The sequence below is a fragment of the Macaca fascicularis genome, chromosome 14 (assembly GCF_037993035.2).
Source record: "Macaca fascicularis isolate 582-1 chromosome 14, T2T-MFA8v1.1".
In the NCBI taxonomy this organism is placed as follows: Eukaryota; Metazoa; Chordata; class Mammalia; order Primates; family Cercopithecidae; genus Macaca; species Macaca fascicularis.
The window spans coordinates 53869740-53891759 of NC_088388.1; the positions used below are offsets into that span (position 1 = coordinate 53869740).

The window sequence follows — 22020 nt, forward strand, 5'->3', positions numbered from 1 at the left end:
TGCGTGGGTGGTTTATATCTTAATCTACATCATTGTATTATTTTAAAATGCTTCTATTCCAGACTACTCCCCACTTGAGTTGTTCTCATAGGATCCTATATTTAATCCATATTAGAGCCTTTATCTCACTGTTTTGTAATGACCTGTTTGCTTATATGTCTTCCCCATCAGACTGTGAAAGCAGGGGTTGAATCTGATTTCTATCTCTCCTATTACTTAGCACAGTAGCAGATGCACATGAGGAGGCAATGTGTATGACTTACAAGTAACCCAAGTTTGTATGGTATCTAACCTGATTATTAATAATAAAAAACACTATTTCATTAGTTCATACAAACAGATCCTTTCCCACAAACAACAGCACTTTGGACAGGAGACCAGGTTGTTCTGTATCTTCTTCTGAGCTGAGGCTGCCCTGGGATTTCCCTTCTTCTCCATCCTCCTCCTCCCAATTCCTCAACAGTTTGGGGTAGAACCAATCTACTTGGAGCCTTACAAGGTAAATGAATACTATTATCATCCTTTGTCTACATACACATCAATCATGTATCACTTGTTTGTGACCTTGTTTCCCTTTACTGGGCTTAAAAAAATGTTTCGCGGGTAGGCTTGAGAAGAGAAGAAGAGAGTAATGGCAATTAATTTTTGCCATAGCTCTTTATTTTACCATTAGCTATAAAAATCATATATAACTCTATGATCTTTTGTACTTCATTTGGCACCATATTTAAAAAGAATGAACACTGTGTCACATAAATGTACTATTTTCCAAAAGTATGAAGATTTTGGCGACACTATTAAAAGTGCTAATGAATTAACAGAAACCTTTCTCATTAGGCATTGTCTAAATCAACAAACTTCAAATGGCAGCTATTAACAAGTGGATTCTACATCTGACATAGTTATGAATTAATATTTTTAGTATAAGTCAGTAAGCGAGAAGAATATAAGAACATATACCATCCAGTAGAGGGCACATGCAAAAAGAAATCCTAAACAGAACCAATCACTAGGAAAGGAGAAATCAAACAGGCCCAGTGAAGTAGAATCAAATAGGCCAACTCTTGAAGTAGATAAAAAGGTTGTTAAAGAAACTGGCCAAAGACAGGTATCATGGATTTAGTTTCTAATCACTTGTAAGTTCACATTAGCCTTCCATCTACTCTTTATTTCTCTCCCACCCACCATCTCCTATCAACAGTGGCTGCCAGTGGGACGTGGTAGGAAAGAGACAGGAAAGAGTATGTTGAGTACCCAAACCCACTGCTTTACTGAAAAATGTGTTTCTAGAGCCCTAAGTTAAAATCATGAGAGCACTGTCTAATAGGAAAATTTCACACATGGTGCCAAAATTTATAACAATTTCTTAAGGAAAATGCAAACTCAGTACTTTGATAAAATAATTTTATCTGATAAAATAATTTCTGAACACGACCCTTGATAAAATAATTTCTGAATATAACCCCTTTGGAAGCTTATAGAGTAACTCAGAAAGGCGGGACCTCTAGAACACTGCAGGAAAACGTACAGGTAGGGAAAGGGAGTGAAGCAGAGGTGTGTGAGGAATAGTAAATGTGAACAAAGACTATGATTACATGGCAATGTATAGCAAAGACTTCTAAAAATATTTTTTAAAGTAAACTTCAACTTACTAATATAATTTCTGGGAATTTTTATCTTTAGGAAATAATCAGAGATGAAAACAAAAATGTATGTATAAGAATGTTCATAATAGTATCAGTAATATTAATAACTATAGTTTAAATATCTAAACCTATACAATGAAACTATTTTTCAGCCATTTAAAGCCCCATATTAAAATACTATTTAATAACATTAAAAATTACTCCTCATATACTATTAAGTGAAAAACATTGATTAAAAATCTACTCATGATTCCCCCTTTTCTGAAAAGTACACATATAGAGGAAAGATAAGATAAAAATATGCAAAATTGCTAGAAGTGATGCTAGTAACACTGTAAATTATCTTCACTTTTTTATTTTATAGTCAGACAATGACATGTATTATATTTGTATAATCAAAGAAAGAGCGTTTTTAAAAAGCATGTCTTAGTCTCAAGGAATTCACAGGCCTCAGAGAGCCACAGGAAGTTGAAGTTAGTACACAGCACAAAGTAGGAGTTCTGTAAATACTTGGTGCAAAAATGACTGAATCAATTGTCAGAAGACAAGGCAAATATCGCAAGAATCTTGATTTGTTAAATCTGGAACTCACAGTGTTTCAGTTATCTCAGAATAATCTAGGGTGCTTATTTAAAACAAAATGGAATTTCTTCCAGGCTACTACAGAGCAGCTGTATTAGCATTTTGGGAAGTAATGCCTTGGAACCTACATTTTTTCTTTTTTATTTTTTTGAGACGGAGTCTTGCTCTGTTGCCCAGGCTGGAGTGCAGTGGCACAATTTCAGATCACTGCAACCACCTCGTGGGTTCAAATGATTCTCCTGCCCCAGCCTCCCGAGTAGCTGGGATTGCAGGCACCTGCTACCATGGCCAGCTAATTTTTGTATTTTTAGTAGACATAGGGTTTTACCATGTTAGCCAGGCTGGTCTCAAACCCCAACCTCAGGTGATCTGCCCGCCTCGGCCTCCCAAAATGCTGGGATTACAACAGTGAGCCACTGCGCCCGGCCGGAATCTACGTTTTTAACAAGTATCCCCAAAATTAATTTTTAAAGAAATTAAAATCTGAGAATCACTACTCTACATAGTGTAATGGGAAACAGTTTTATTATCTCCTATTATCTGAAATCAAAGATAATTTTGTATTCTTTTTTATTGCAGTTGTTTGCTACAAAAAGTTCTACTGATAGAAAGGATCCTAACTACCAAACATAATCAGGTTTTACTATTATTTCCAGAATAAACCATTAAAGCTGCACAATAACTAGATATGAGGAAATTATTCTAAATTCTAATTACAAAATATAGTAAATGAAAGATTACAGATGACATTAGAACAAAATCTGGAGTTGGGCACCATGGCTTTTACCTGTAATACTAGCTACTTGGGAGGCTGAGGCAGGAAGATCACTTCGAGACTAGCCTGGGCAACATAGTGAGACCTCGTCTCTACAAAAATTTAAAAGCCAGGCATTGTGGTGCACACCTGCATTCCCAGCTTTGGGACGCTGACGCAGAAAGATTACTTCAAGACTAGCCTGGGCAACACGGTGAGATCTCATCTCTACAAAAATTTAAAAGACAGGCATTGTGGTGCACACCTGTAGTACTAAGCTACTTGGGAGGCTGGGGTAGGAGGATCATTTGAGCCTAGGAGTTCAAGGCTACAGTAAGCTATGATCTTACCACTGCACTCTAGCCTGGGTGACAAAACAAGACCCTATCTCTATAACATAATAAAATTAAAAATAAGAAATCTGCAATGTAACACTATAGTGTTCTTTTTACACTGATATTTGTAATGTAATATTTAAAATCACCTCTGTTTTGAAGTTCTAAGAGTTAAGTTTCTGAAGCCACACTTAGCATGAAACACCATTAATGAGATACGCAATCAAAGGCTTCTCTGAACCCCAGTTTCCATTTCCTTCAACATAAAACATACTATCTATTATTTTATGCATACTATCTATTGCAAAGATGTGTTTTAAGATGAAATAATATGTAAATTTATCAAGATTTATTCATTAAGCGATTACACAATCTTATATGTAAATAAACCTTTGCATAAAAAAGCCATTTTACTTGCTCAATAAAGTGAAAAAATTGAAAAATGTAGGCTTAATCATATTCAGAAAAAAACAGAAATTTCAAAATGATATGATTCATTTCAAGCACAATTAAACTAAAAGATAACACAACAGAACCATAAAATGAGCATGGCCCATGTGCTTCAAAATGGAAGTACTGTTAAAAGTAGACAACACAGACTTTCCTTTCTGGAGGAAGTCTACTTTAAAAATTTAAGAGTATAGTCAAAATAGAAAATTATTAAAAAGAAGTCTTGAACTTTTTTCCTTTTTTCTTTTTTCTTTGAGACAGGGTCTCAATCAATCACCCAAGTTGAGTACAGTGGCATCATCATGGCTCACTGCAACCTAGACCTCCCGGGCTCAAGCAATCCTCCCACCTAAGCCTCTTGAGGAGCTGGGACTACAAGCAACAGCGACCACGCCCCACTAATTTTTTTATTTTGATTTTTGTACAGATGGTGTCTGGCTAGGTTGCCCAGGCTGGTTTCCAACTCCCAGGCTCAAGCAATCCTCCTGCCTTGGCCTCCCAAAGTGCTGGGATTATAGGTGTGAGCCACTGTGCCCAGTACACTTATAATCCCAGTTACTTAGGGGACTGAGGTGGGAGAATTGATTGAGTCCAGGAGTTCAAGACCGCAGTGAGCCATTATCATGCTTCTGTGCTCCAGGCTGGGCAACAGAACAAGACTCTGTCTCAAAAAAAAAAAAAGAAAAAAGAAAAAAAAAAAGAAAAAAGAAAAAAAAAAAGAAAAGTCTTCCTTCAAAACATAATATTCGATAATGTTTCTGTTATTATTAAATAGTTGCAGCAGCAATATAGTAGAAACAACAATGGGTTGAAGGAAAAGTAAACCACATACTTTTCCTAACTTTGTGGCTGCTAGCTAGTACTCCTGCTCTGGTCTCAGTTTTCTTATCCATAAAGTAAGAGGATTAGGCTTGAAATTGCTAAGATTACTTTGGAGCTAATGCCCTATGATTTTATGAAAACACAACAACAAATCTTACCAGTTTCTGATTTATTCAAAATAGATGAGTAGGAGTAGCTTTGGCTGACATAATCACTGGTAGAACCCACAGAACCTTCTCTTGGAAGCGGACCTATAAACCTGTCATGAACACTGTCTTCCCCAGCACTGGAATCCTCCTAAAATGCAACATATTCAAATAGTTAGTAAATAGCAAATCTTGCTGAAACAACAGCACTCACCATTTCCTGTAGGAAGGTTTGAATGATGCCTGATACAAAACACTTTGGAAAGTTGCTCATGTCCCCTTCCAAAGTGTTACTTTCTAAATTTTCTTTCAAATTTTCTGTTTACATGAGAGAAGATTTTTGGTACTAATAAGTCAAAAGTACCATTGTACTCCCTGATGACAGTCTATCAGTCATTTTTATATCATCCTTGCCAGGTAGGCCTAGCACACAGGGGACACACAATTATTGTTGGATGAGATGGATAGCTTCCTACTGTCTCTAACAAGAAACTTCATTTTAATAAGGAAGATGCTGAAAAGGATTAAGGGACATAAAAACGGCACAAGCAATTGGGACAGAATTGAAGAATTTTTATGCATTTAAAAACATGAATCCCTGTATTGTGAATCCAGAGTTCCCTAATTTAATAGTTATTTTAGATTTCAATGTCACTTGGACTAATCAAAATCTTCTCATGATGTCATAAAAATAAATGATGCAATTAATGAAGATCAGAGAGCATGTTCTGTTACTGCTTCAGTACAGATGGACTGTGTTTAATTACTGTCTAGTGTCCAGACAGGCATTGTTATTCACAATAAACTTCTAAATGAAAAGCATCAAACAGAACAATCTTTCCTGAGCAAAGTGTCATTAAACAGAAGGATTCCGAAAAAGTCCATAAAGCCTTAGATTTCTCAGCCTGTAAAAGAGTGAGGTAAATCAGACCAGGTTTTCTTAATCTTTTTTGGCATTTTAATTTTTTAAATTTTTATTTTTTTCAACTTTTAAGTTCAGGTGTACCTGCGCAGGATGTGCAGGTTTGTTACACAGGTAATGTGTGCCATGGTGGTTTGCTGCACAGATCATGCCATCACCTAGGTATTAAGTCCGGTATCCCTTAGCTATTCTTCCTGATGCTCTCCCTCCCTCCCCAGTGTGTGTTGTTCCCTCCCTGTGTCCATGTGTTCTCATCATTCAGCTCCCACTTACAAGTGAGAACATGTAGTGTGTGGTTTTCTGTTCCTGTGTTAGTTTCCTGAGAATAATGACTTCCAACTCCATCCATCTACCTGCAAAGGACATGATCTCGTTAGTTGTTATGGCTGCACAGTATTCTGTGGTGTAAATGTACCACATTTTCTTTATCCAGTCTATCATTGATGGGCATTTAGGTTGATTCCATGTCTTTACTATTGTGAATAGTGCGGCAGTGAACATATGCGTGCATGTATCTTTACAACAGAATGATTTCTACTCCTTTGCCTATATACCCAGTAATGGGATTGCAGGGTCAAAGGGTATTTCTGCCTCTAGGTCTTTGAGGAATGACGTTATCTTCCACAATGATTGAACTAATTTACTCTCCCACCAATAGTTTAAAAGCATTCCTTTTTCTCCACAACCTCGCCAGCATCTTTTGTTTTTTGACTTTTTAATAACTGCCATTCTGACAGGTGTGGGATTGTATCTCATTGTGGTTTTGATTTGCATTTCTCTAATGATCAGTAATGTTAAGCTTTTTTTCATCTTTGTTGGTTGCATGTGTATCTTCTTTTGAGAAATGTCTGTTCATGCCCTTTGCCTACTTCTTAATGGGTCTGTTTTTTTCGTGTAAATTTATTTAAGCTCCTTGTAGATTCTGGATATTAGACCTTTGTCAGATGGATAGATTGTAAAAATTTTCTCCCATTCTGTAGGCTGTCTGGTCATTCTGAGGATAGTTTCTTTTGCTGTGTGGAAGCCCTTTCGTTTAATTAGATCCATTTGTCAATTTTCGCTTTTGGTGCAATTGCTTTTGGGGTTTTCATCATGAAATATGTGCCCATACCTGTGTCCTAAATAATATTGCCTAGATTTTCTTCTAGGGTTGTGTATAGTTTTGGGTTTTACATTCAAGTCTTTAATCTGTCTTAATTTTTGTTTATGGTGTAAGGAAGGGGTCCAGTTTCAATTTTCTGCATATGGTAGCCAGTTCTTTCAGCCCCATTTATTAAATAGAGAATCCTTTCCTCATTGCTTTTGTCTGGTTTGTTGAAGATCAGACAGTTGTAGATGCGTGGGCTTATTTCTGAGTTCTCTATTCTGTTCCACTGGTCTATGTGTCTGTTCTTTTACCAGCAGTATGATGTTTTGGTTACGGTAGATTTGCAGTATAGTTTGAAGTTGGGTAGCATGATGCCTTCAGCTTTGTTCTTTTTGTTTAGGATTGTGTTGGCTATTTAGGCTCTTTTTTGGTTCCATATGAATCTTAAAATAGATTTTTCTAATTATGTGAAGAATATCAACGGTAGTTTAATGGGAATAGCACTGAATCTATAAATTACTTTGCGTAGTATGGCCACTAACAAGATATTGATTCTTCTTATCCATAAGCATGGAATGTTTTTCCATTTGTTTATGTCTTCTCTGATTTATTTGAGCAGTGGTTTATAGTTCTCCTTGAAGGTGTCCTTCACTTTCCTTGTTAGCTGTATTCCTAGGTATTTTCTTTCTGTAGCAATTGTGAATGGGAGTTCATTAGTGATTTGGCTCTCTGCTTGCCTGTTGTTGGTATACAGGAACGCTAGCAATTTCTGCCACTGAATTTGTATCCTGAGACTTTGCTGAAGTTGCTTACCAGCTTAAGCTGATTTTATGAAAATACATCATAAGACAATGGGGTTTGCTAGATATAGGATCATGTCATCTGCAAACAAAGATAATAATCTGACTTCTTCTCTTCCTATGTGAATATCTTTTATTTCTTTTCTTGCCTGATTGCCTGGGTCAGAACTTCCAATACTATGTTAAATAGGAGTAGTAAAAGAGGGCATCCTCGTCTTGTGCCAGTTTTCAAGGGGAATGCTTCCAGCTTTTGCCCATTCAGGATTATATTGGCTGTGGGTCTGTCATATTTATTACTGCCTCATTTTCAGAATTTGTAATTGGTCTATTTAGAGACTCAATTTCTTCCTTGTTCTGTCTTGGGAGGGTATATGTGTCCAGGAATTTATCCATATTTTCTACTTTATGTGCATAGAAATGTTTATAGTATTCTCTGATGGTTGTTTGTGTTTCTGTGGGGGTCAGTGTTGATATCCCCCTTATCATTTCTGATTGTGTTTATTTGATTATTCTCTCTTTTCTTATTAGTCTAGCTAGCAGTTTATCTATTTTGTTAATTTTTTCAAAAAACCAACTTCTGGATTTGTTGATTTTTGAAAGGTTTTTTGTATCTATCTATCTCCTTCACTTCTGCGCGGATTTTGGTTATTTCTTGTCTTCTGCTAGCTTTGGGGTTTGTTTGCTCTCGGTTCTCTAGTTCTTTTAGTTGTAGTGTTAGGTTGTTAACTTGACATCTTCCTAGCTTTTTGATGTGGGCGTTTAGTGCTATAAATTTCTTTCTTAACCCTGCTTTAGCTGCATCCCAGAAATTCTGGTATGTTGTCTCTTGGTTCTCATTAGTTTCAAAGAACTTCTTGATTTCTGCCTTAATGTCATTATTTACTCAACAGTCATTCAGGAGCAGGTTGTTCAATTTGTAGTCATGTGATTTTGAGTGAATTTCTTAATCTTGAGTTCTAGTTTGTGCTGTGGTCTGAGAGACAGTCTGTTGTGATTTCAGTTCTTTTGCAATTGCTGAGGGGTGTTTTACTTCTGATTATGTGACCAGTTTCAGAGTAACTGCTGTGTGGTGATGAGAAGAATGTATATTCTGTTGTTTTAGGGTGGAGAGTTCTGTAGATATCTATCAGGTCCACTTGATCCAGAGCTGAGTTTAGGTACTGAATATCTTTGTTAATTTTCTGTTTCAATGATCTGTCTAATACTGTCAGTGGGGTGTTAAAGTCTCCCACTGTTATTGTGTGGCAGTGTTAAGTCTCTTTGTTGGTCTCTAAGAACTTGCTTTATGAATCTGGATGCTCCTGTATTGGGTGCATACATATTTAGGATAGTTAGCTCTTCCTGTTGGATTGAACTCTTTACTACTATGTAATGCCCTTCTTCGTCTTTTTTGATCTTTGTTGGTGTAAACCCTGTTTTGTCAGAAAATAGGATTGCAACTCCTGCTTTTTTCTGTTTTCCATTCGCTTGGTAAATTTTCCTCCATCCCTTTACTTTGAGCCTGTGTGTCTTTGCACATGAGATAGGTCTCTTGAGGACAGCATACTGATGAGTCTTGACTCTTTATTCAGCTTGCCATTCTGTGCCTTTTAATTCAGGCATTTAGACCATTTACATTTAAGGTTAGTAATGTTATGTACAAATTTGATCCTGTCATCATGATGCTAGCTGGTTATTTTCCCAGCCTGTTTATGTGGTTGCTTAATAGTGTCACTGGTCTGTGTACTTCATTTTTGTAGTGGCTGGTAATGGTTTTTCCTTCCCATATTTAGTGCTTTCTTTAGGAGCTCTTGCAAGGCAGGCCTGATGGTGATGAATTCTCTCAGCACTTGCTTGTCTGAAAAGGATCTTATTTCTCCTTTGCTCATGAAGCTTAGTTTGGCCAGATATGAAATTCTGGGTTGGAAATTCCTTTCTTTACGAATACTGAATATTGGTCCCTAATCTCTTCTGGCTTGTAGGGTTTCCACTGAGAGGTCTACTGTTTGTCTGTTTGTAGGTGACCTGGCCTTTCTCTCTGGTTACCCTTAACATTTTTTATTTCACTTTGACCTTGGAGAGTCTGATGATTATTGTCTTGGGGTTAATCTTCTCATGGCATATCTTACTGGGGTTCTCTGCATTTCCTGAATGTGAATGTTGGCCTGTCTTGCTAGATTGGGGAAGTTCTCCTGGATGATATCCTGAAGTATATTTTCCAACTTTGTTCCATTCTTCCTGTCTCCTTCAGGTACTCCAATCAGCTGTACGTTTGGTCTCTTTACATAATCCCATATTTCTTGGAGGTTTTGTCCATTCCTTTTCATTCTTTTTTCTCTATTCTCGTCTGCCTGTCTTATTTCAGAAAGACAGTCTTCAAGCTCTGAGATTCTTTTCTCTACTTGGTCTATTCTGCTATTGATACTTGTGATTGCACTGTGAAGTTCTTCTAGTGTGTTTTTCAGCTTCATCAGGTTGGTAATGTTCCTCTTTAAACTGGCTCTTCTGGCTGTCAGCTCCTGTATTATCACAATTCTTAGCTTCTTTGCATTGGGTTACAACATGCTTCTTTAGCTCAGCAAAGTTCGTTATTACCCACCTTCTAAAACCTACTTCTGTCAATTCAGCCATCTCAGCCTCAGCAGTTCTGTGCCCTTGCTGGAGAGGCACTGAGGTCATGTGGAGAAGAGGCATTCCAGTTTTTTGAGTTTTCAACATTTTTGTGTTGACTCTTTCTCATCGTTGTGGGCTTATCCACCTTTGATCTTTGAGGATGCTGACCTTTGAATAGGGATTGTGTGGGGTCTTTTCTGTTGATATTATTGTTATTGTTTTCTGCTTGTTTGTTTTACTTTTAACCGTCAGGCCACTCTTCCGCAGGGCTGCTGCAGTTTGCTGGGAGTCCACTCCAGGCTGTAGTTGCCTCAGTTTTTCCCATACCTGGAGGTATCACCAGTGAAGGCTGTGAAACAGCAAAGGTGGCCATCTACTCCTTCCTCTGGAAACTCTGTCACAGGGGGTCCTGACCTGTTGCTGGCCTGAATGTACCTGTAGGAAGTTGCTGGAAACCCCCATTGGGAGGTCTCACCCAGTCAGGAGGAACAGGATCAGGGACATGCTTAAAGCAGTCTGGCTGCCTTCTGGTAGAGAAGGTGTGCTGCATTGTGTGGGGACCCTTCCTCATTTGAACTGTTTGGACTCTCCAAAGCTGGCAGGCTGGATGGCTGAGTCAACCAAACCACAGAGACAGTGGCCTCCCCTCTCCCCTACCCAGAGCTCCATCCCAGGGAGAGATTAGAGCTCTGTCTGTATAACCCTGGCTAGAGTGACTGAAGTCCCTGCAAGGAGCTCCTAGCCAGTGAGGGTGAATGGATCAGGGTCCAGCTTAAAGAGGCAGTTTGGCCACGATCTGGCAAAGCAGCTGTGCTGCACTGGGGGGAATCCTTCCTGGTCCAGACCATCTGAATCCTCCAAAGCCAGCAGCTGGAATGACTGAGTCAATGGAACCACAGAGATGGTGGCCACCCCTCCCACCGGGAACTCCATCCCATCTTGGGCAGACTCCAGCCTGTTGCTGTTGAATTCCAAGCCAGTGAGTCTTAGCTTGTGAGGTGCTGTGGAAGTGGGGCCCGCAGAACAATGCTGCTTGGATCCCTGGATTCAGCCCCCTTCCTAGGGGTATATATATGGATGGACTTCCCACCTTGTTGGGGATCCTGGGGTCGGAGTGTGTAAAACTCTTGGGTCTTTATGTGTGCCCAAGTGGCTGCTCTACCAAGATTCCACACAGCTCTGTGTATAGGACCCAAGACCCTGGTGGCGTGGGCTCCTGAGGGGATCTCTTGATCTTAGGGTTGCAAAGATCCATGGAAGTAGCGTGGTTTCCCGGGCAGAGTCATACAATCATTCACAACTTCCCTTGGCTGGGAGTGGGGATTCCTTTAGCTTTGTGCCTCTCCTGGGTGGGCCATCGCCCCACCCTGCTTTTCTTCATTCTCTTTGAGTCCAGTTGTTTGCCTAATCAGTTACAATGCGAGAACCTGGATATTTCAGTTGAATGTGCTGTATTCACTCGCCCCTTTCATTCCTCTCCATAAGGGCTGTGGACCGCAGCTGTTTCTAATCAGCCATCTCGATCCCTCCCTCTTACTCTTTTTTAACTCATGTCCTCTACAATGGACTGAGAGAAAAAAAAAAATCTCTGGTGGAATAGCCCTCAAATTGGGAGTTATTGCATTAGATATCTCTAAGGCAATTGGGCTGAACAGGAAAGTCTATTCACTGAAATGTGAATTGGGATAAGTATTAAAAGAATAGAAATGAAACATGTAATGTATACACCAATCATTCCAAAAAAGGTGGCAGGTTAGGGGAGGAAGTGAGAATGGAAATGACCTTCTCATAGATACTGAAAAACCAGACGAAAACCACCGAAGATTTACAGCAACCAAGCAAATGCTTAAACAAAGGAAGGGTCACTACTGAAACACAGAAGATCCTTGTGGCACTTTGACTTATCCTAGACCCACCACCATCCCTGGTGTGCCAGTGGTCTTGAAGATAGCAGTATATGTTAAATCCAACGTAGCAAGAGACTACGGTCTATATACAGTCTGTATACACAAATAATGTTGCTATGGATGTCCAGTGTAACTATGTTATTCTACACACTTATAACAAACCAACAGAAAATTAAAAAATATTAATATATTACACAAACTACAAAACACATCTTATTTCCTTCAGGAAACTGCCTCCTCAAGTAGTAGGTGACAGTGCATAAAAATTATAAATACAGGGTTTTCTAAGTAGCTTACCAGCAGTATTTGAGGTTGTTCACCATCTTTATCTGTCAAATGCAGAAAGTTCTTCTTTCCTGGCTCAAAATTAGCGTCAAGAAGTGACTTGTCACTGGTATGATCCAGTGGCGCCTATGGACATAAAACATAATATTTCAGATTATGAGAAACATAAAATAAGTAATCTATAAATGGACACATATCTACATTTAAATAGTATTTGTTTAGCAATGATCTGGTAAAATTCTGTTCATGTAGGCTTGGAATTAACTCATTTATTCATTAACTGGGATAGCTAAGCCCAGTAACAATGCATATACTGATAGGTATCCCAGAGACTCACATTCCCCAACATCTAAAAAACTAAAAAGAGAAAAGGTGAAAGTTAAGAGTGTTAAGTACTACATACACATAAAAAGAATCTATAAACATTTCTCTCCATGTTCTATACAATATATGCAATATGATATTTAATGGAGTTTCATGAAAATTGACCAAAGATAATTTTACATAACTAAAAACCAAAATGTTTTGATATATAAATATGATGAAAAATACCAGATAAGCAACATACTAAGCAACCCAACCAAAATAATTATGTAACATAATTCTGTAATGTAACAAAAATATAACTAATGCAGTATATATTATAGCCTTTAGAAAGACTCCTTAAGGAAAAGCCTCTCCTAGTAAATGATGCCTATTTCAAATGTACCGCTAGGATTCAGAGGACCCAGGGGGTATGGAAGTGATTGTGATCAGACCTTTGAAAATTAAACATCTAAGATTCAAGTCTTCACCTAACTTATATGGTAGGGCAATTTCAACTCTAGCTGTCATTCTAATATACTCTAGTTGGTGGATGAGAGAGGAAACTCTCTATGCCCCAAGCCCTATTCACTCACACCAGACCACTATAGAGAAAAATGAGGGAACAGAGGTAAATATCTTTAAAACTATTTTGTTGCATTAAGAAATGTTTTTAATGTTTCAAAGACATGGGCAGAGTCTCCTTATACTCATTTTATGAAAATGTCTTTATTTCTTAGGAAATTAACACTAATTAACATTGTATAAAAGTGCAGGTACTGAGGACAAAAAAAATTAACCGTAAGAGATTCCGCTACTTACTATCTAACTTTGGAAAGTTATTTCACTTCCCCATGACTCAGTTTCTTCACCTATGAGGGTGTGGTAGCACCTACCTCATAGAGTAGTTAATAATATAAGGATTAAAAAAGATTACATTTGTACAGAGCTTAGAATACTATAAACACAGTGCAAAAGACGTGTTAAGTAAATAAAATAGCGAATATATGTTCTACCTATTAATTTTGGCTAACATCTATCAATCCACAAGAAAAACAGGACACAGAAAACCGGAAGCTGAAAGAAGCCACATGGAAAGAAGAAAGGGATTGCTGGGTTCCTTCAAGTCACTGGTGGGACATGATCAGATGATATAGCTGAAATACACAGGGGTTTTACCTCAGTAAGTGTCTGTATACAAGGTGGTGGGTAGCTAAATGGGCTTAGTTTTCTGAGGGTATCCATTCAGCACTATGCAGTAAGCAGGAGAAAGTGGTCATATTTGTAGAAATGTACAGGAGGCAAATAAAAATACAGAAATAGAGCTCTTGAATACAGTCATAGCTAAAGAAAGAGTAACAGGTAATCCTGACATACAGCTATTTAAAGCTATTGTGGAAGATAATTTAACAAATGCTTTTTGAATGCCTAGAAGGAATGTTTATGGAGGATACGAAATTTACACGAGGTTCCTGTCATGAAAATGCTTACATTGGAAATGGAAAGACATAGATGAATAATACCTATAACAAAAAGGAACTATGATAAGTGGCTCAGCCAAAGGGGATAGGAGGTCAAAGAGAAAACAATTACATTTAAAGCAGCATGAGGAAACATCGAGTAAAGCTTTTTAAGGGTAAAAGATGAATAGGACCTGGGAAGACACCTAGGACAGTACAGAACTATCCTTTAAACTGAAAAAGGACAACACTAGAAATTATGTGGTGATGTACCAGAAACTATTCAAAGTCTCAGATTAAATATTGTTTATCTTTCTATGTCTTGTCTGACTACCAATTTTACTGGTTAATTTCAGTTTAAAACATTAGTTCTATATTTTAAAAAAAACAAATATATTATGGAATAAAAAGTATAATATGATTTTAAGGGCAAATCAGGCAACATCAAACATCTCTGATTCTCCTGTGGAACCAACTTAAAATATGTACTCCAAATACCATAGGGATACACATTCAACTTCATTGACTGTTAGAGGTATTTTCCTGGAAAACTTAAGACAGAAAAATATGGAAATCTATGTTAAGAAAATAAATCAATGCAGTATCTGGGATTTCAGAGTATAAAGCAAAGCCTTACAGAGCCAATAGTAGCTTGTCTGAGATTTTTAATCAGTGGGCAATGAACAGTGATAGACGGTTACTGAACTAGAAGGTGATGTAAGTGCTACAATTTGGGATGATAGAAAATAATTCTAACTATTATGTAGGATGGATGGAGAGAAAGGAAACAAAAAAGACTATCTAGAATATTATTCTAATAATGCAGATGAGATCCAACTCAGTGGTCTCCTTCCTTAACCACAATCCCAGGCAAAAATGATCAGTGCCTCTGCTATGTTCTGAAGATTTATGTCTCCCCAAAATTCATATGCTGAAACCTAACCCCCAATGCAATGATATTAAGTGGTGGGGCCTTAGGAGCTGATTAGGTCTTAAGGGTGGAGCCCTCATGAATAGGATCAGTGCCCTTATAAAAATGGCCCAAGGAGAGATGTCTATCAAGGATTCCTAGAAATTTTTTTAGTAATTGCAATTGTTTATTTTGGTAGTAAACATTAATACAAAATTAGGTCAAATGATGACCTAAGTACATGTCTCCCAATAATCCTCCCCAAAAGTCCATAAAATGTCAAAAAAAAAAAAAAGCATGCTTAGCAAATCAAAAATTTTGAGAAATTAAAAAACAGAAAACAGACAGGATCAGATCTAAGGAAAAATAAAACTAAAGGGACCCATAGCCCCAAGATCCTATAAGAGAAGACTACTGTGGGGATAAAGGTAGTAAGGAACTTCAGACTAAGGTCAAGACGTAGAGGCCAGGAAACAGTTAAAAGTGAGCAAGTGAGAAAAGGCATTCTGATCAGTTTGGTATCTCCTCTCTTTTTCTCCTTGGACTACGCAGCAGACAGCAGTGCCTATTTCCTGTCAGGGTAAAGAGTGGGCACTGTGACCAGAGAGGCAGTGCAGTGCTGTCTAACTAGGTACTGATCAACTCCTAACCCTAAAGAGTCAGAAACCAGTCAACCCCAGAACAAATTATAAACACATCACATCTAGCAGCATGTCCCACCCTTTTTCCACAACCACCAAGAACTGAATATGGTAAGTTCAATCAGCATCCACAGAGAAGTATATCAAATCAAATATAAAAATGAGTAGAAAGTAAGAATCACTAAATATTTAAAGAAATGCTACACCATGAAAGAGAGAAACTAAATACAATGGATAAAGGATAAACACTTAAAGAAACAGTTAATAGAACAGAATACTAAAATTAGAAAGTATACCCTCAAAGAGATCTGAGAAGACTGTAGTCGTTAAAAATGTTTTTAAGCTTGAGAGTCAAAAGTCAAAAGCTATACATGTCCATACAAAGAAAAATAAACATATAAAAAAAGTTGCCCAGAAATACACATAGACACACAAATAAAAAGAAATAAAAGTCAGCAAGAGATAATCTTGGTTAATGTTGGAATGTATGAGGCATATACAATTCCATTTTTCTTACTATGAATATTTTTTCTTCTTTTCCAAAAATCAGATCATAAAATATGATTTTACAATCTTTTACCATGGAAAAACATACGATGATCATCATTCTGCTCAGCAAATACAGACAATATTACTGAATATTTAGTTGAGACAATATTATGAGAGTCACCTTTCATGAATGAAAAAACTGACGAAATGACATTATGTAAACTTTAGGACAAGCAAATGTTAAATCCAGAATGGAGGCAAAGGAAGACGAAGGATCCAATTACTGAGCTGCACATAGGCTCTTACTGTAGTTGTTATACTTTTGTTTATGATTTAAAAAGAGTTCCAGGATTTAACATTATCATTAGTAGCAACAACAATGGCTATAATAACATTTTTAGAAGCTTAAGTCTAGGATTTTACCATATCAGCAGTATTGATTCCATTTCCCCACACCAAATCAAAGGTTCCATTTATGTAGCCTACTTTGTTGGCCACATCTTCAAAGAGCTTTCTGACTGGAGTAGATGCTGGTAAATTTAAAGTGATCCGTTCATTCACTGTCTTTGAATTAGTAGTATCTTGTATTATACATAAGACTCTAGGTTCTTCAGCAGCATTTTCTATCTGAAATTTTAAGAAAAATAGGACTTTATATATTATCTTCAAGGCAAAACAAAAGTATAATTAGCCATAAAATTTTATGATTAAATGTAAAAGACCTCACAAAATATTAAGTATTTTCTCTGTGCTATTTTCTCTGTTTTATTGTAGCCTGAAACACATTCTAATGGATATGTCATACATATAAGCACCATGTAAGTTTGTTTTGGAAACATCGGGGCATATTTCAGAATCAACAATCATTCTTGGAGACATTTGCTTTCACCTTTAAGACTGTAAATCCATGGTCAATAAGCCATGAAGATAGTAATATTTAAGCAATTTTAAGTTAAAAATTATAAAATCTGATCCTTAAAAATGTGTCATTACCATGCTAGCCACAGTCAAATCAAGTATTTCTGGGTCCCCCAAGAAAACAATGGGAATTGTGCAAAAATGCAGTAAGGATTGTCTAAAGATTACAAAATCTGTAACTAAGGGATACAGGCTACCACATCTCCTGATCTTTACGCTGCTGTACCCATAAGTCCAGATGTCCAAAAAGCTCCATTTATTAATGTGTTGGGAGCTGACAAGCTTATCCAAACAGATGAGCCAGGAGGAGCGGGAGGGGAAAACAAGGAAACAGTTTCAATTACCAATACAGAAAGGAATTAGGGTCACGAATTCTCCTTCCTGCTTAAACTTTCTCAAATAAGCTATGCCCTCCCTCAAGCTGTTAAGGGACAGCACTTTGTTTCCACTTTCCACAGGGGTAAAACACTACATCAAAGATACTTTATTGGAAGAAATTCCTTTCCCTCCTTCTATAATGGCTATCTCAATGAATGGCACCATCATCTGCCTAGCTGCTGAAACCAAACAGCTGAACTGAGCATCTTCCTCATCCTTCCCTCTTTACCTCATATAGTCTCCAAATCCTGTCAATTCTACCTTTTGAATATCTCTTGACCTACCTCCTTCACTTTATTCCTGCCTGCAGCAATAAGAATATCCTACAACAAAATTATGGAACAGCTTCCTAAGAAGTTTAACTTCTTCCAATCTTATATTCCTTTAACCCAGAATAGTATTTCTGATACACAAATCTGATTATGTAAATCTCTTGCTTTCCCTGAAAGTCAGGTGTGGCATTAAACTGGGAGATGTCTCACCATCTCCATAATGGGCTATTCAGAAATATGATCTTTACAAACTGGTGGTTTACACAAAAATTTATTTCTTCCTTAGTTTTTACAACACTATCAACCCCAACCTTTTGTTGCTTCTATATTATCCATTTTTAAATAAGAAAAATTATAACTAGCTAGTACTGAAGATGGGATAGCCACAAAGTTTTTTGTTTGTTGAAGTAATACAATTATCATCTGTTTCTGTGACACACACTTTTGGGTTTGCAAGAGATCATTTAAAGTTATTCCAATTAGTTTAGAACAAAAGTAAGTTGATATAAAAGTATAATATTTAAAATAAATTGTGTAGCACTACAATTCAGACACACCAAATATTTAATTACCAGTAACTTAGTTAAAAAATAAAAAGAAAATACATTTCCGTAAAATAAAAGAAACGAAAGAACATTATCAATATACATTTCAAAAGAGATAAAAAAGCCTTCACCTGTACATTTTAGATGTTATATTAACACATTTAATAGATCATTTTACACATTTTAACTCTAAACTAAAAAACATAGATCTTTTTTAAAATGCTGGTTTATGATGAAAGAGTAAATAACTCAAAATAAATTTCAACTATAAAAGGTACACTTTTATAGATTCAATAGTATACTTCAGGGATAGCTCAGGTCTGAATGATTCAGTGTTCCTGGTATAAAATACTGTAGTAGCCAGATTTTAAAGCCTCAAATAGGCTGGAGTTGATGGTCAAAGGAAGACAACTCTAAGAATTTAGAAATCAAAAGTGCTGTGATAGTAATCATACATAAGAATGGTGATGTGGCAACATCATATGGCCAGACACTAGCAGTTCCTGGTTCTTTCCCTAAATATATGAATGCAGGGTCCAAGCACTCCAGATGCCTCTCCTTCCATGTGGGAAAATTATCCCTCAATGGAAACCTATCTGAAGACTAAATGTATTATACATATAAAAACAAAATTCAATCTCATGTGTGGCTTATATTCTTTTTAGTAATAGCCCTTCTTTTCCGTACATATACATAATTTTGCTTTTTAAAAAATAGTAGGAGTATAAAGGAAAAAATGGAAATAATCTGCAACTCTATAACCCACAGATAACTATTAGCATGCTGGCATATATCCTTCCAAGTGTCTTATCTGCAAACACACACATACACACACACACACACACACACACACACACACACACAGAGAGAGAGAGAGAGGCTATGCATGCATGCTACATAATCACAAACACTGGATTAGAATACACATGCTGTTTTCTAACATCTTTCTTGTATCATGCAATCTTTCCCTGTAAAGCTTTTCCTAACTCATCATTTTAACAACTAAGTAGTATTTGTTAGTACATGGATTAATTATAATTTACTGAATATTTTATTGACTCAGACTTTATTATACTTTTACAAATAATTCTGTGATGAACACCTACATAAAACTTCATATACTTTGTTTCCTTAAACTCCTTATACATAGAATTTCTCAGCAAGTTACATTTTCCTCTTGAATTCTGTTGTAGGATGATTTAAACAGATAAAAAGCTCTGCTCTTCTTTAAAGCTCTAAGCTAGCCACTGCTAAATTCTACTTTACACTCAACTTTCTGGGCCCATTCTTATTTCACCTAAACTTTAATCTATTATGTGGACTTCATCCGAATTTTAGAATCACCATTGCTAATAGTAATCATACTAAAGTAAAATTTCTCTCCTCCTTTCCCCTCTCCAATTTGGGAACTGAGAAGAAAACAATTTTTTTGTTGTTGCAATTTTAACACAGCACCAATAAGATGTGGCAATAGATTTTTTTTAATAGCTTTTCAAGAGAAAAAAAAACCCTATACATTATAAATTAAACATGTAAGAAACATTTCCAAAACATTTAAATGTAAAAAGTTTTTTTTGGAAATGGGAAATTAGGGCAGCTACCTTCTTAATTTCTTTGTGGCTCTAACCAAGACTGATCCTACTTATGCCCAAAGGTAAAAACAATTATGTCTTGAGATGAATTAAAAATAGCAAAAAATTCTTTGCCATTCTTTTTCCTTTTTCCTTTTCTCAAGAAACTGACCTGGCCACGTGACCATCTAAGACCAAGAGAATGTGACAGAAGTGACACTGTGTAACTTAAGGCAGGGCCTTAAGAAACCAGTAGTTTCTGCTTTTGTATTTCTTGGAATATTCCCTCTTATAACCCAGCCACCATGTAAGAAATCCAGTTACCCTGGGATCAGCATGCTGTGAGGAGGCCCTAGCAATCCACATAGAGAGGAAGCGGCCACTTGGTGGAGACACTGAGGTGCCTGATGTATGAGAAAAGCCTTTTGGACATTCCATTCAATGACTGCCACCAACTTAATGGAGCCAAGTAATTCTAGATGATGCCACCTGGAGCAGAACCGAATAGTTGGTGAGCCCTGGCCCCAATCCCATCCCGCAGAAATCTGAACAAATAAACGAATTGCCCTATTAAGTCACTAAACTTTAGGGTCCACTGTTACATAGTAATAGATAAAAAATAAATATACCTAAACACCTTCAAGCACATCCAAGTTCAAGCGGGGAAAGTATGATGATGGTGCTGGTAGGGAGGGAAGGGTACTACTTTTCATTTAAGTACTACATCTAACATTAAGAAAAGGCATCTGAGGATATATCACGATTGAGGGAAGGGAGCAAAAATTTTTAGTTAAAAGAGTTCTCTGATGAACCTGAGGTAAGAGAAAACAAGTGCAAAATTCTAGAAAAGCCTAAAACATGTTCCATTTAGAAAAACATTTAATGTAGTTTAGATGCGCTATTTGAAGAGCACAAAGTTTTCTACACAGAAAATCTAGCCAAGTACAAAAAAAAGGTATAAATCCTAAAGTTGAAACTACTTATTTTACAGACAACTCATAGCAATATTACACTTGTGAGACTAGGGGGAAAGTCAACAGCAGTTATAGTTACTCTATAGGCTAATAGAATGCTCGGTGTCTATGTTCATTGCAGAAACAAAGCTAGATTTCCTAGCAAAGTCTGAAGAAAAAAAACCTTTTTAAAAAAGTAAAAAGGGCCAGGCGAAGTAGATCACATCTGTAATCACTTTGGGAGGCCGAGGTGGGAGGATCACTTCAGGTCAGGAGTTCGAGATCAACCTGGCCAACAGGGCAAAACCCTGTCTCTACTAATAATACAAAATTTGCTGGGTATGGTGGCACATGCCTGTAACCTCAGCTACTCAGAAGGCAGAAGCAGGAGAATCGCTTGAACCCGGGAGGTGGAGGTTGCAGTGAGCTGAGATTGTGCCACTGCGCTCCAGCCTGGGTGACAGTGAGACTCTGTCTCAAAGAAAAAAAAGTAGAAAGAATAAAACCATAGCCTTGTTTATAAAAGGTAAAACATATTGGGATAAAAAACACTGAAAACAGTTTTCTTCCAAAGATACACTTAACTGCTAGAAACATCTAGAAGTTGTTGGCATAGTTCTAAGACATTTTAGAGCCCGCTGAAGGGATCTTCGCCTCTTAAGTCATCTTGTCTCCTTTTCTTGACATTCCCAATAGTTTTAAGTTTAAATCTGAGTTCTCTGATAACATCATAATTTTTGTTTCAAAAAAATACTTCCTATGTGTTTCTTATTAAAGAATACAAACTGAGGTTTAAAATTGATGGTATATGTTCAGAATGGCATCAGCATATAGAATATAAGCTAATATCAAACAAAATTCAAAAATATCAAGATTTAAATATTTCTAAGAGAAAAAAATTAAGATAAAGTATTTTTAAATTATGAAGGTACCTCTTTACCTCTAAATTCAACCTATGCTCTCTAAGACTTTCTTCCTTTCAATGTTATTGCGAAGAATAATATGGTTACAAGTTTTACACACACACACACACACACGCGCGCGTACAATAAGTCCATTTTCTCTCCCTTTTGGTACAGGAGCTGCCATAAGCTAAGTAATAAGGCCTTAGAGCACTACCCATCTGGGTATCCAGAGTTCAAGATTAATGTATTGCCACAGATTTTAAAAGAGAATTGATGGTATGAATATTTTTGCTGGTTGAAATTTATAAAATGTATCAGCTGCCAGGCGTGGTGGCTCACACCTCAGC

The 22020-nt window shown here is 36.9% G+C and overlaps 1 protein-coding gene across 14 annotated transcripts in view; it reads right to left on the minus strand.

The window, feature by feature from the left end:
- USP47 (ubiquitin specific peptidase 47) overlaps positions 1-22020 on the minus strand; it is a 116158-nt gene that overhangs the window by 61831 nt on the left and 32307 nt on the right. For 12 of the 14 annotated variants that reach the window (XM_065528545.2, XM_074014290.1, XM_065528542.2 and 9 more), the window contains 3 exons: positions 16555-16758; positions 12341-12454; positions 4748-4886 (listed from right to left, as the gene is read on the minus strand). In XM_065528545.2, coding sequence (XP_065384617.1) covers positions 4748-4886; positions 12341-12454; positions 16555-16557 — 256 coding nt within the window. In that variant the 5' untranslated portion in view covers positions 16558-16758. The remainder of the gene's footprint in view (positions 1-4747; positions 4887-12340; positions 12455-16554; positions 16759-22020) is intronic. The other 2 variants (XM_045371496.3, XM_074014291.1) reach the window with 1 other exon arrangement.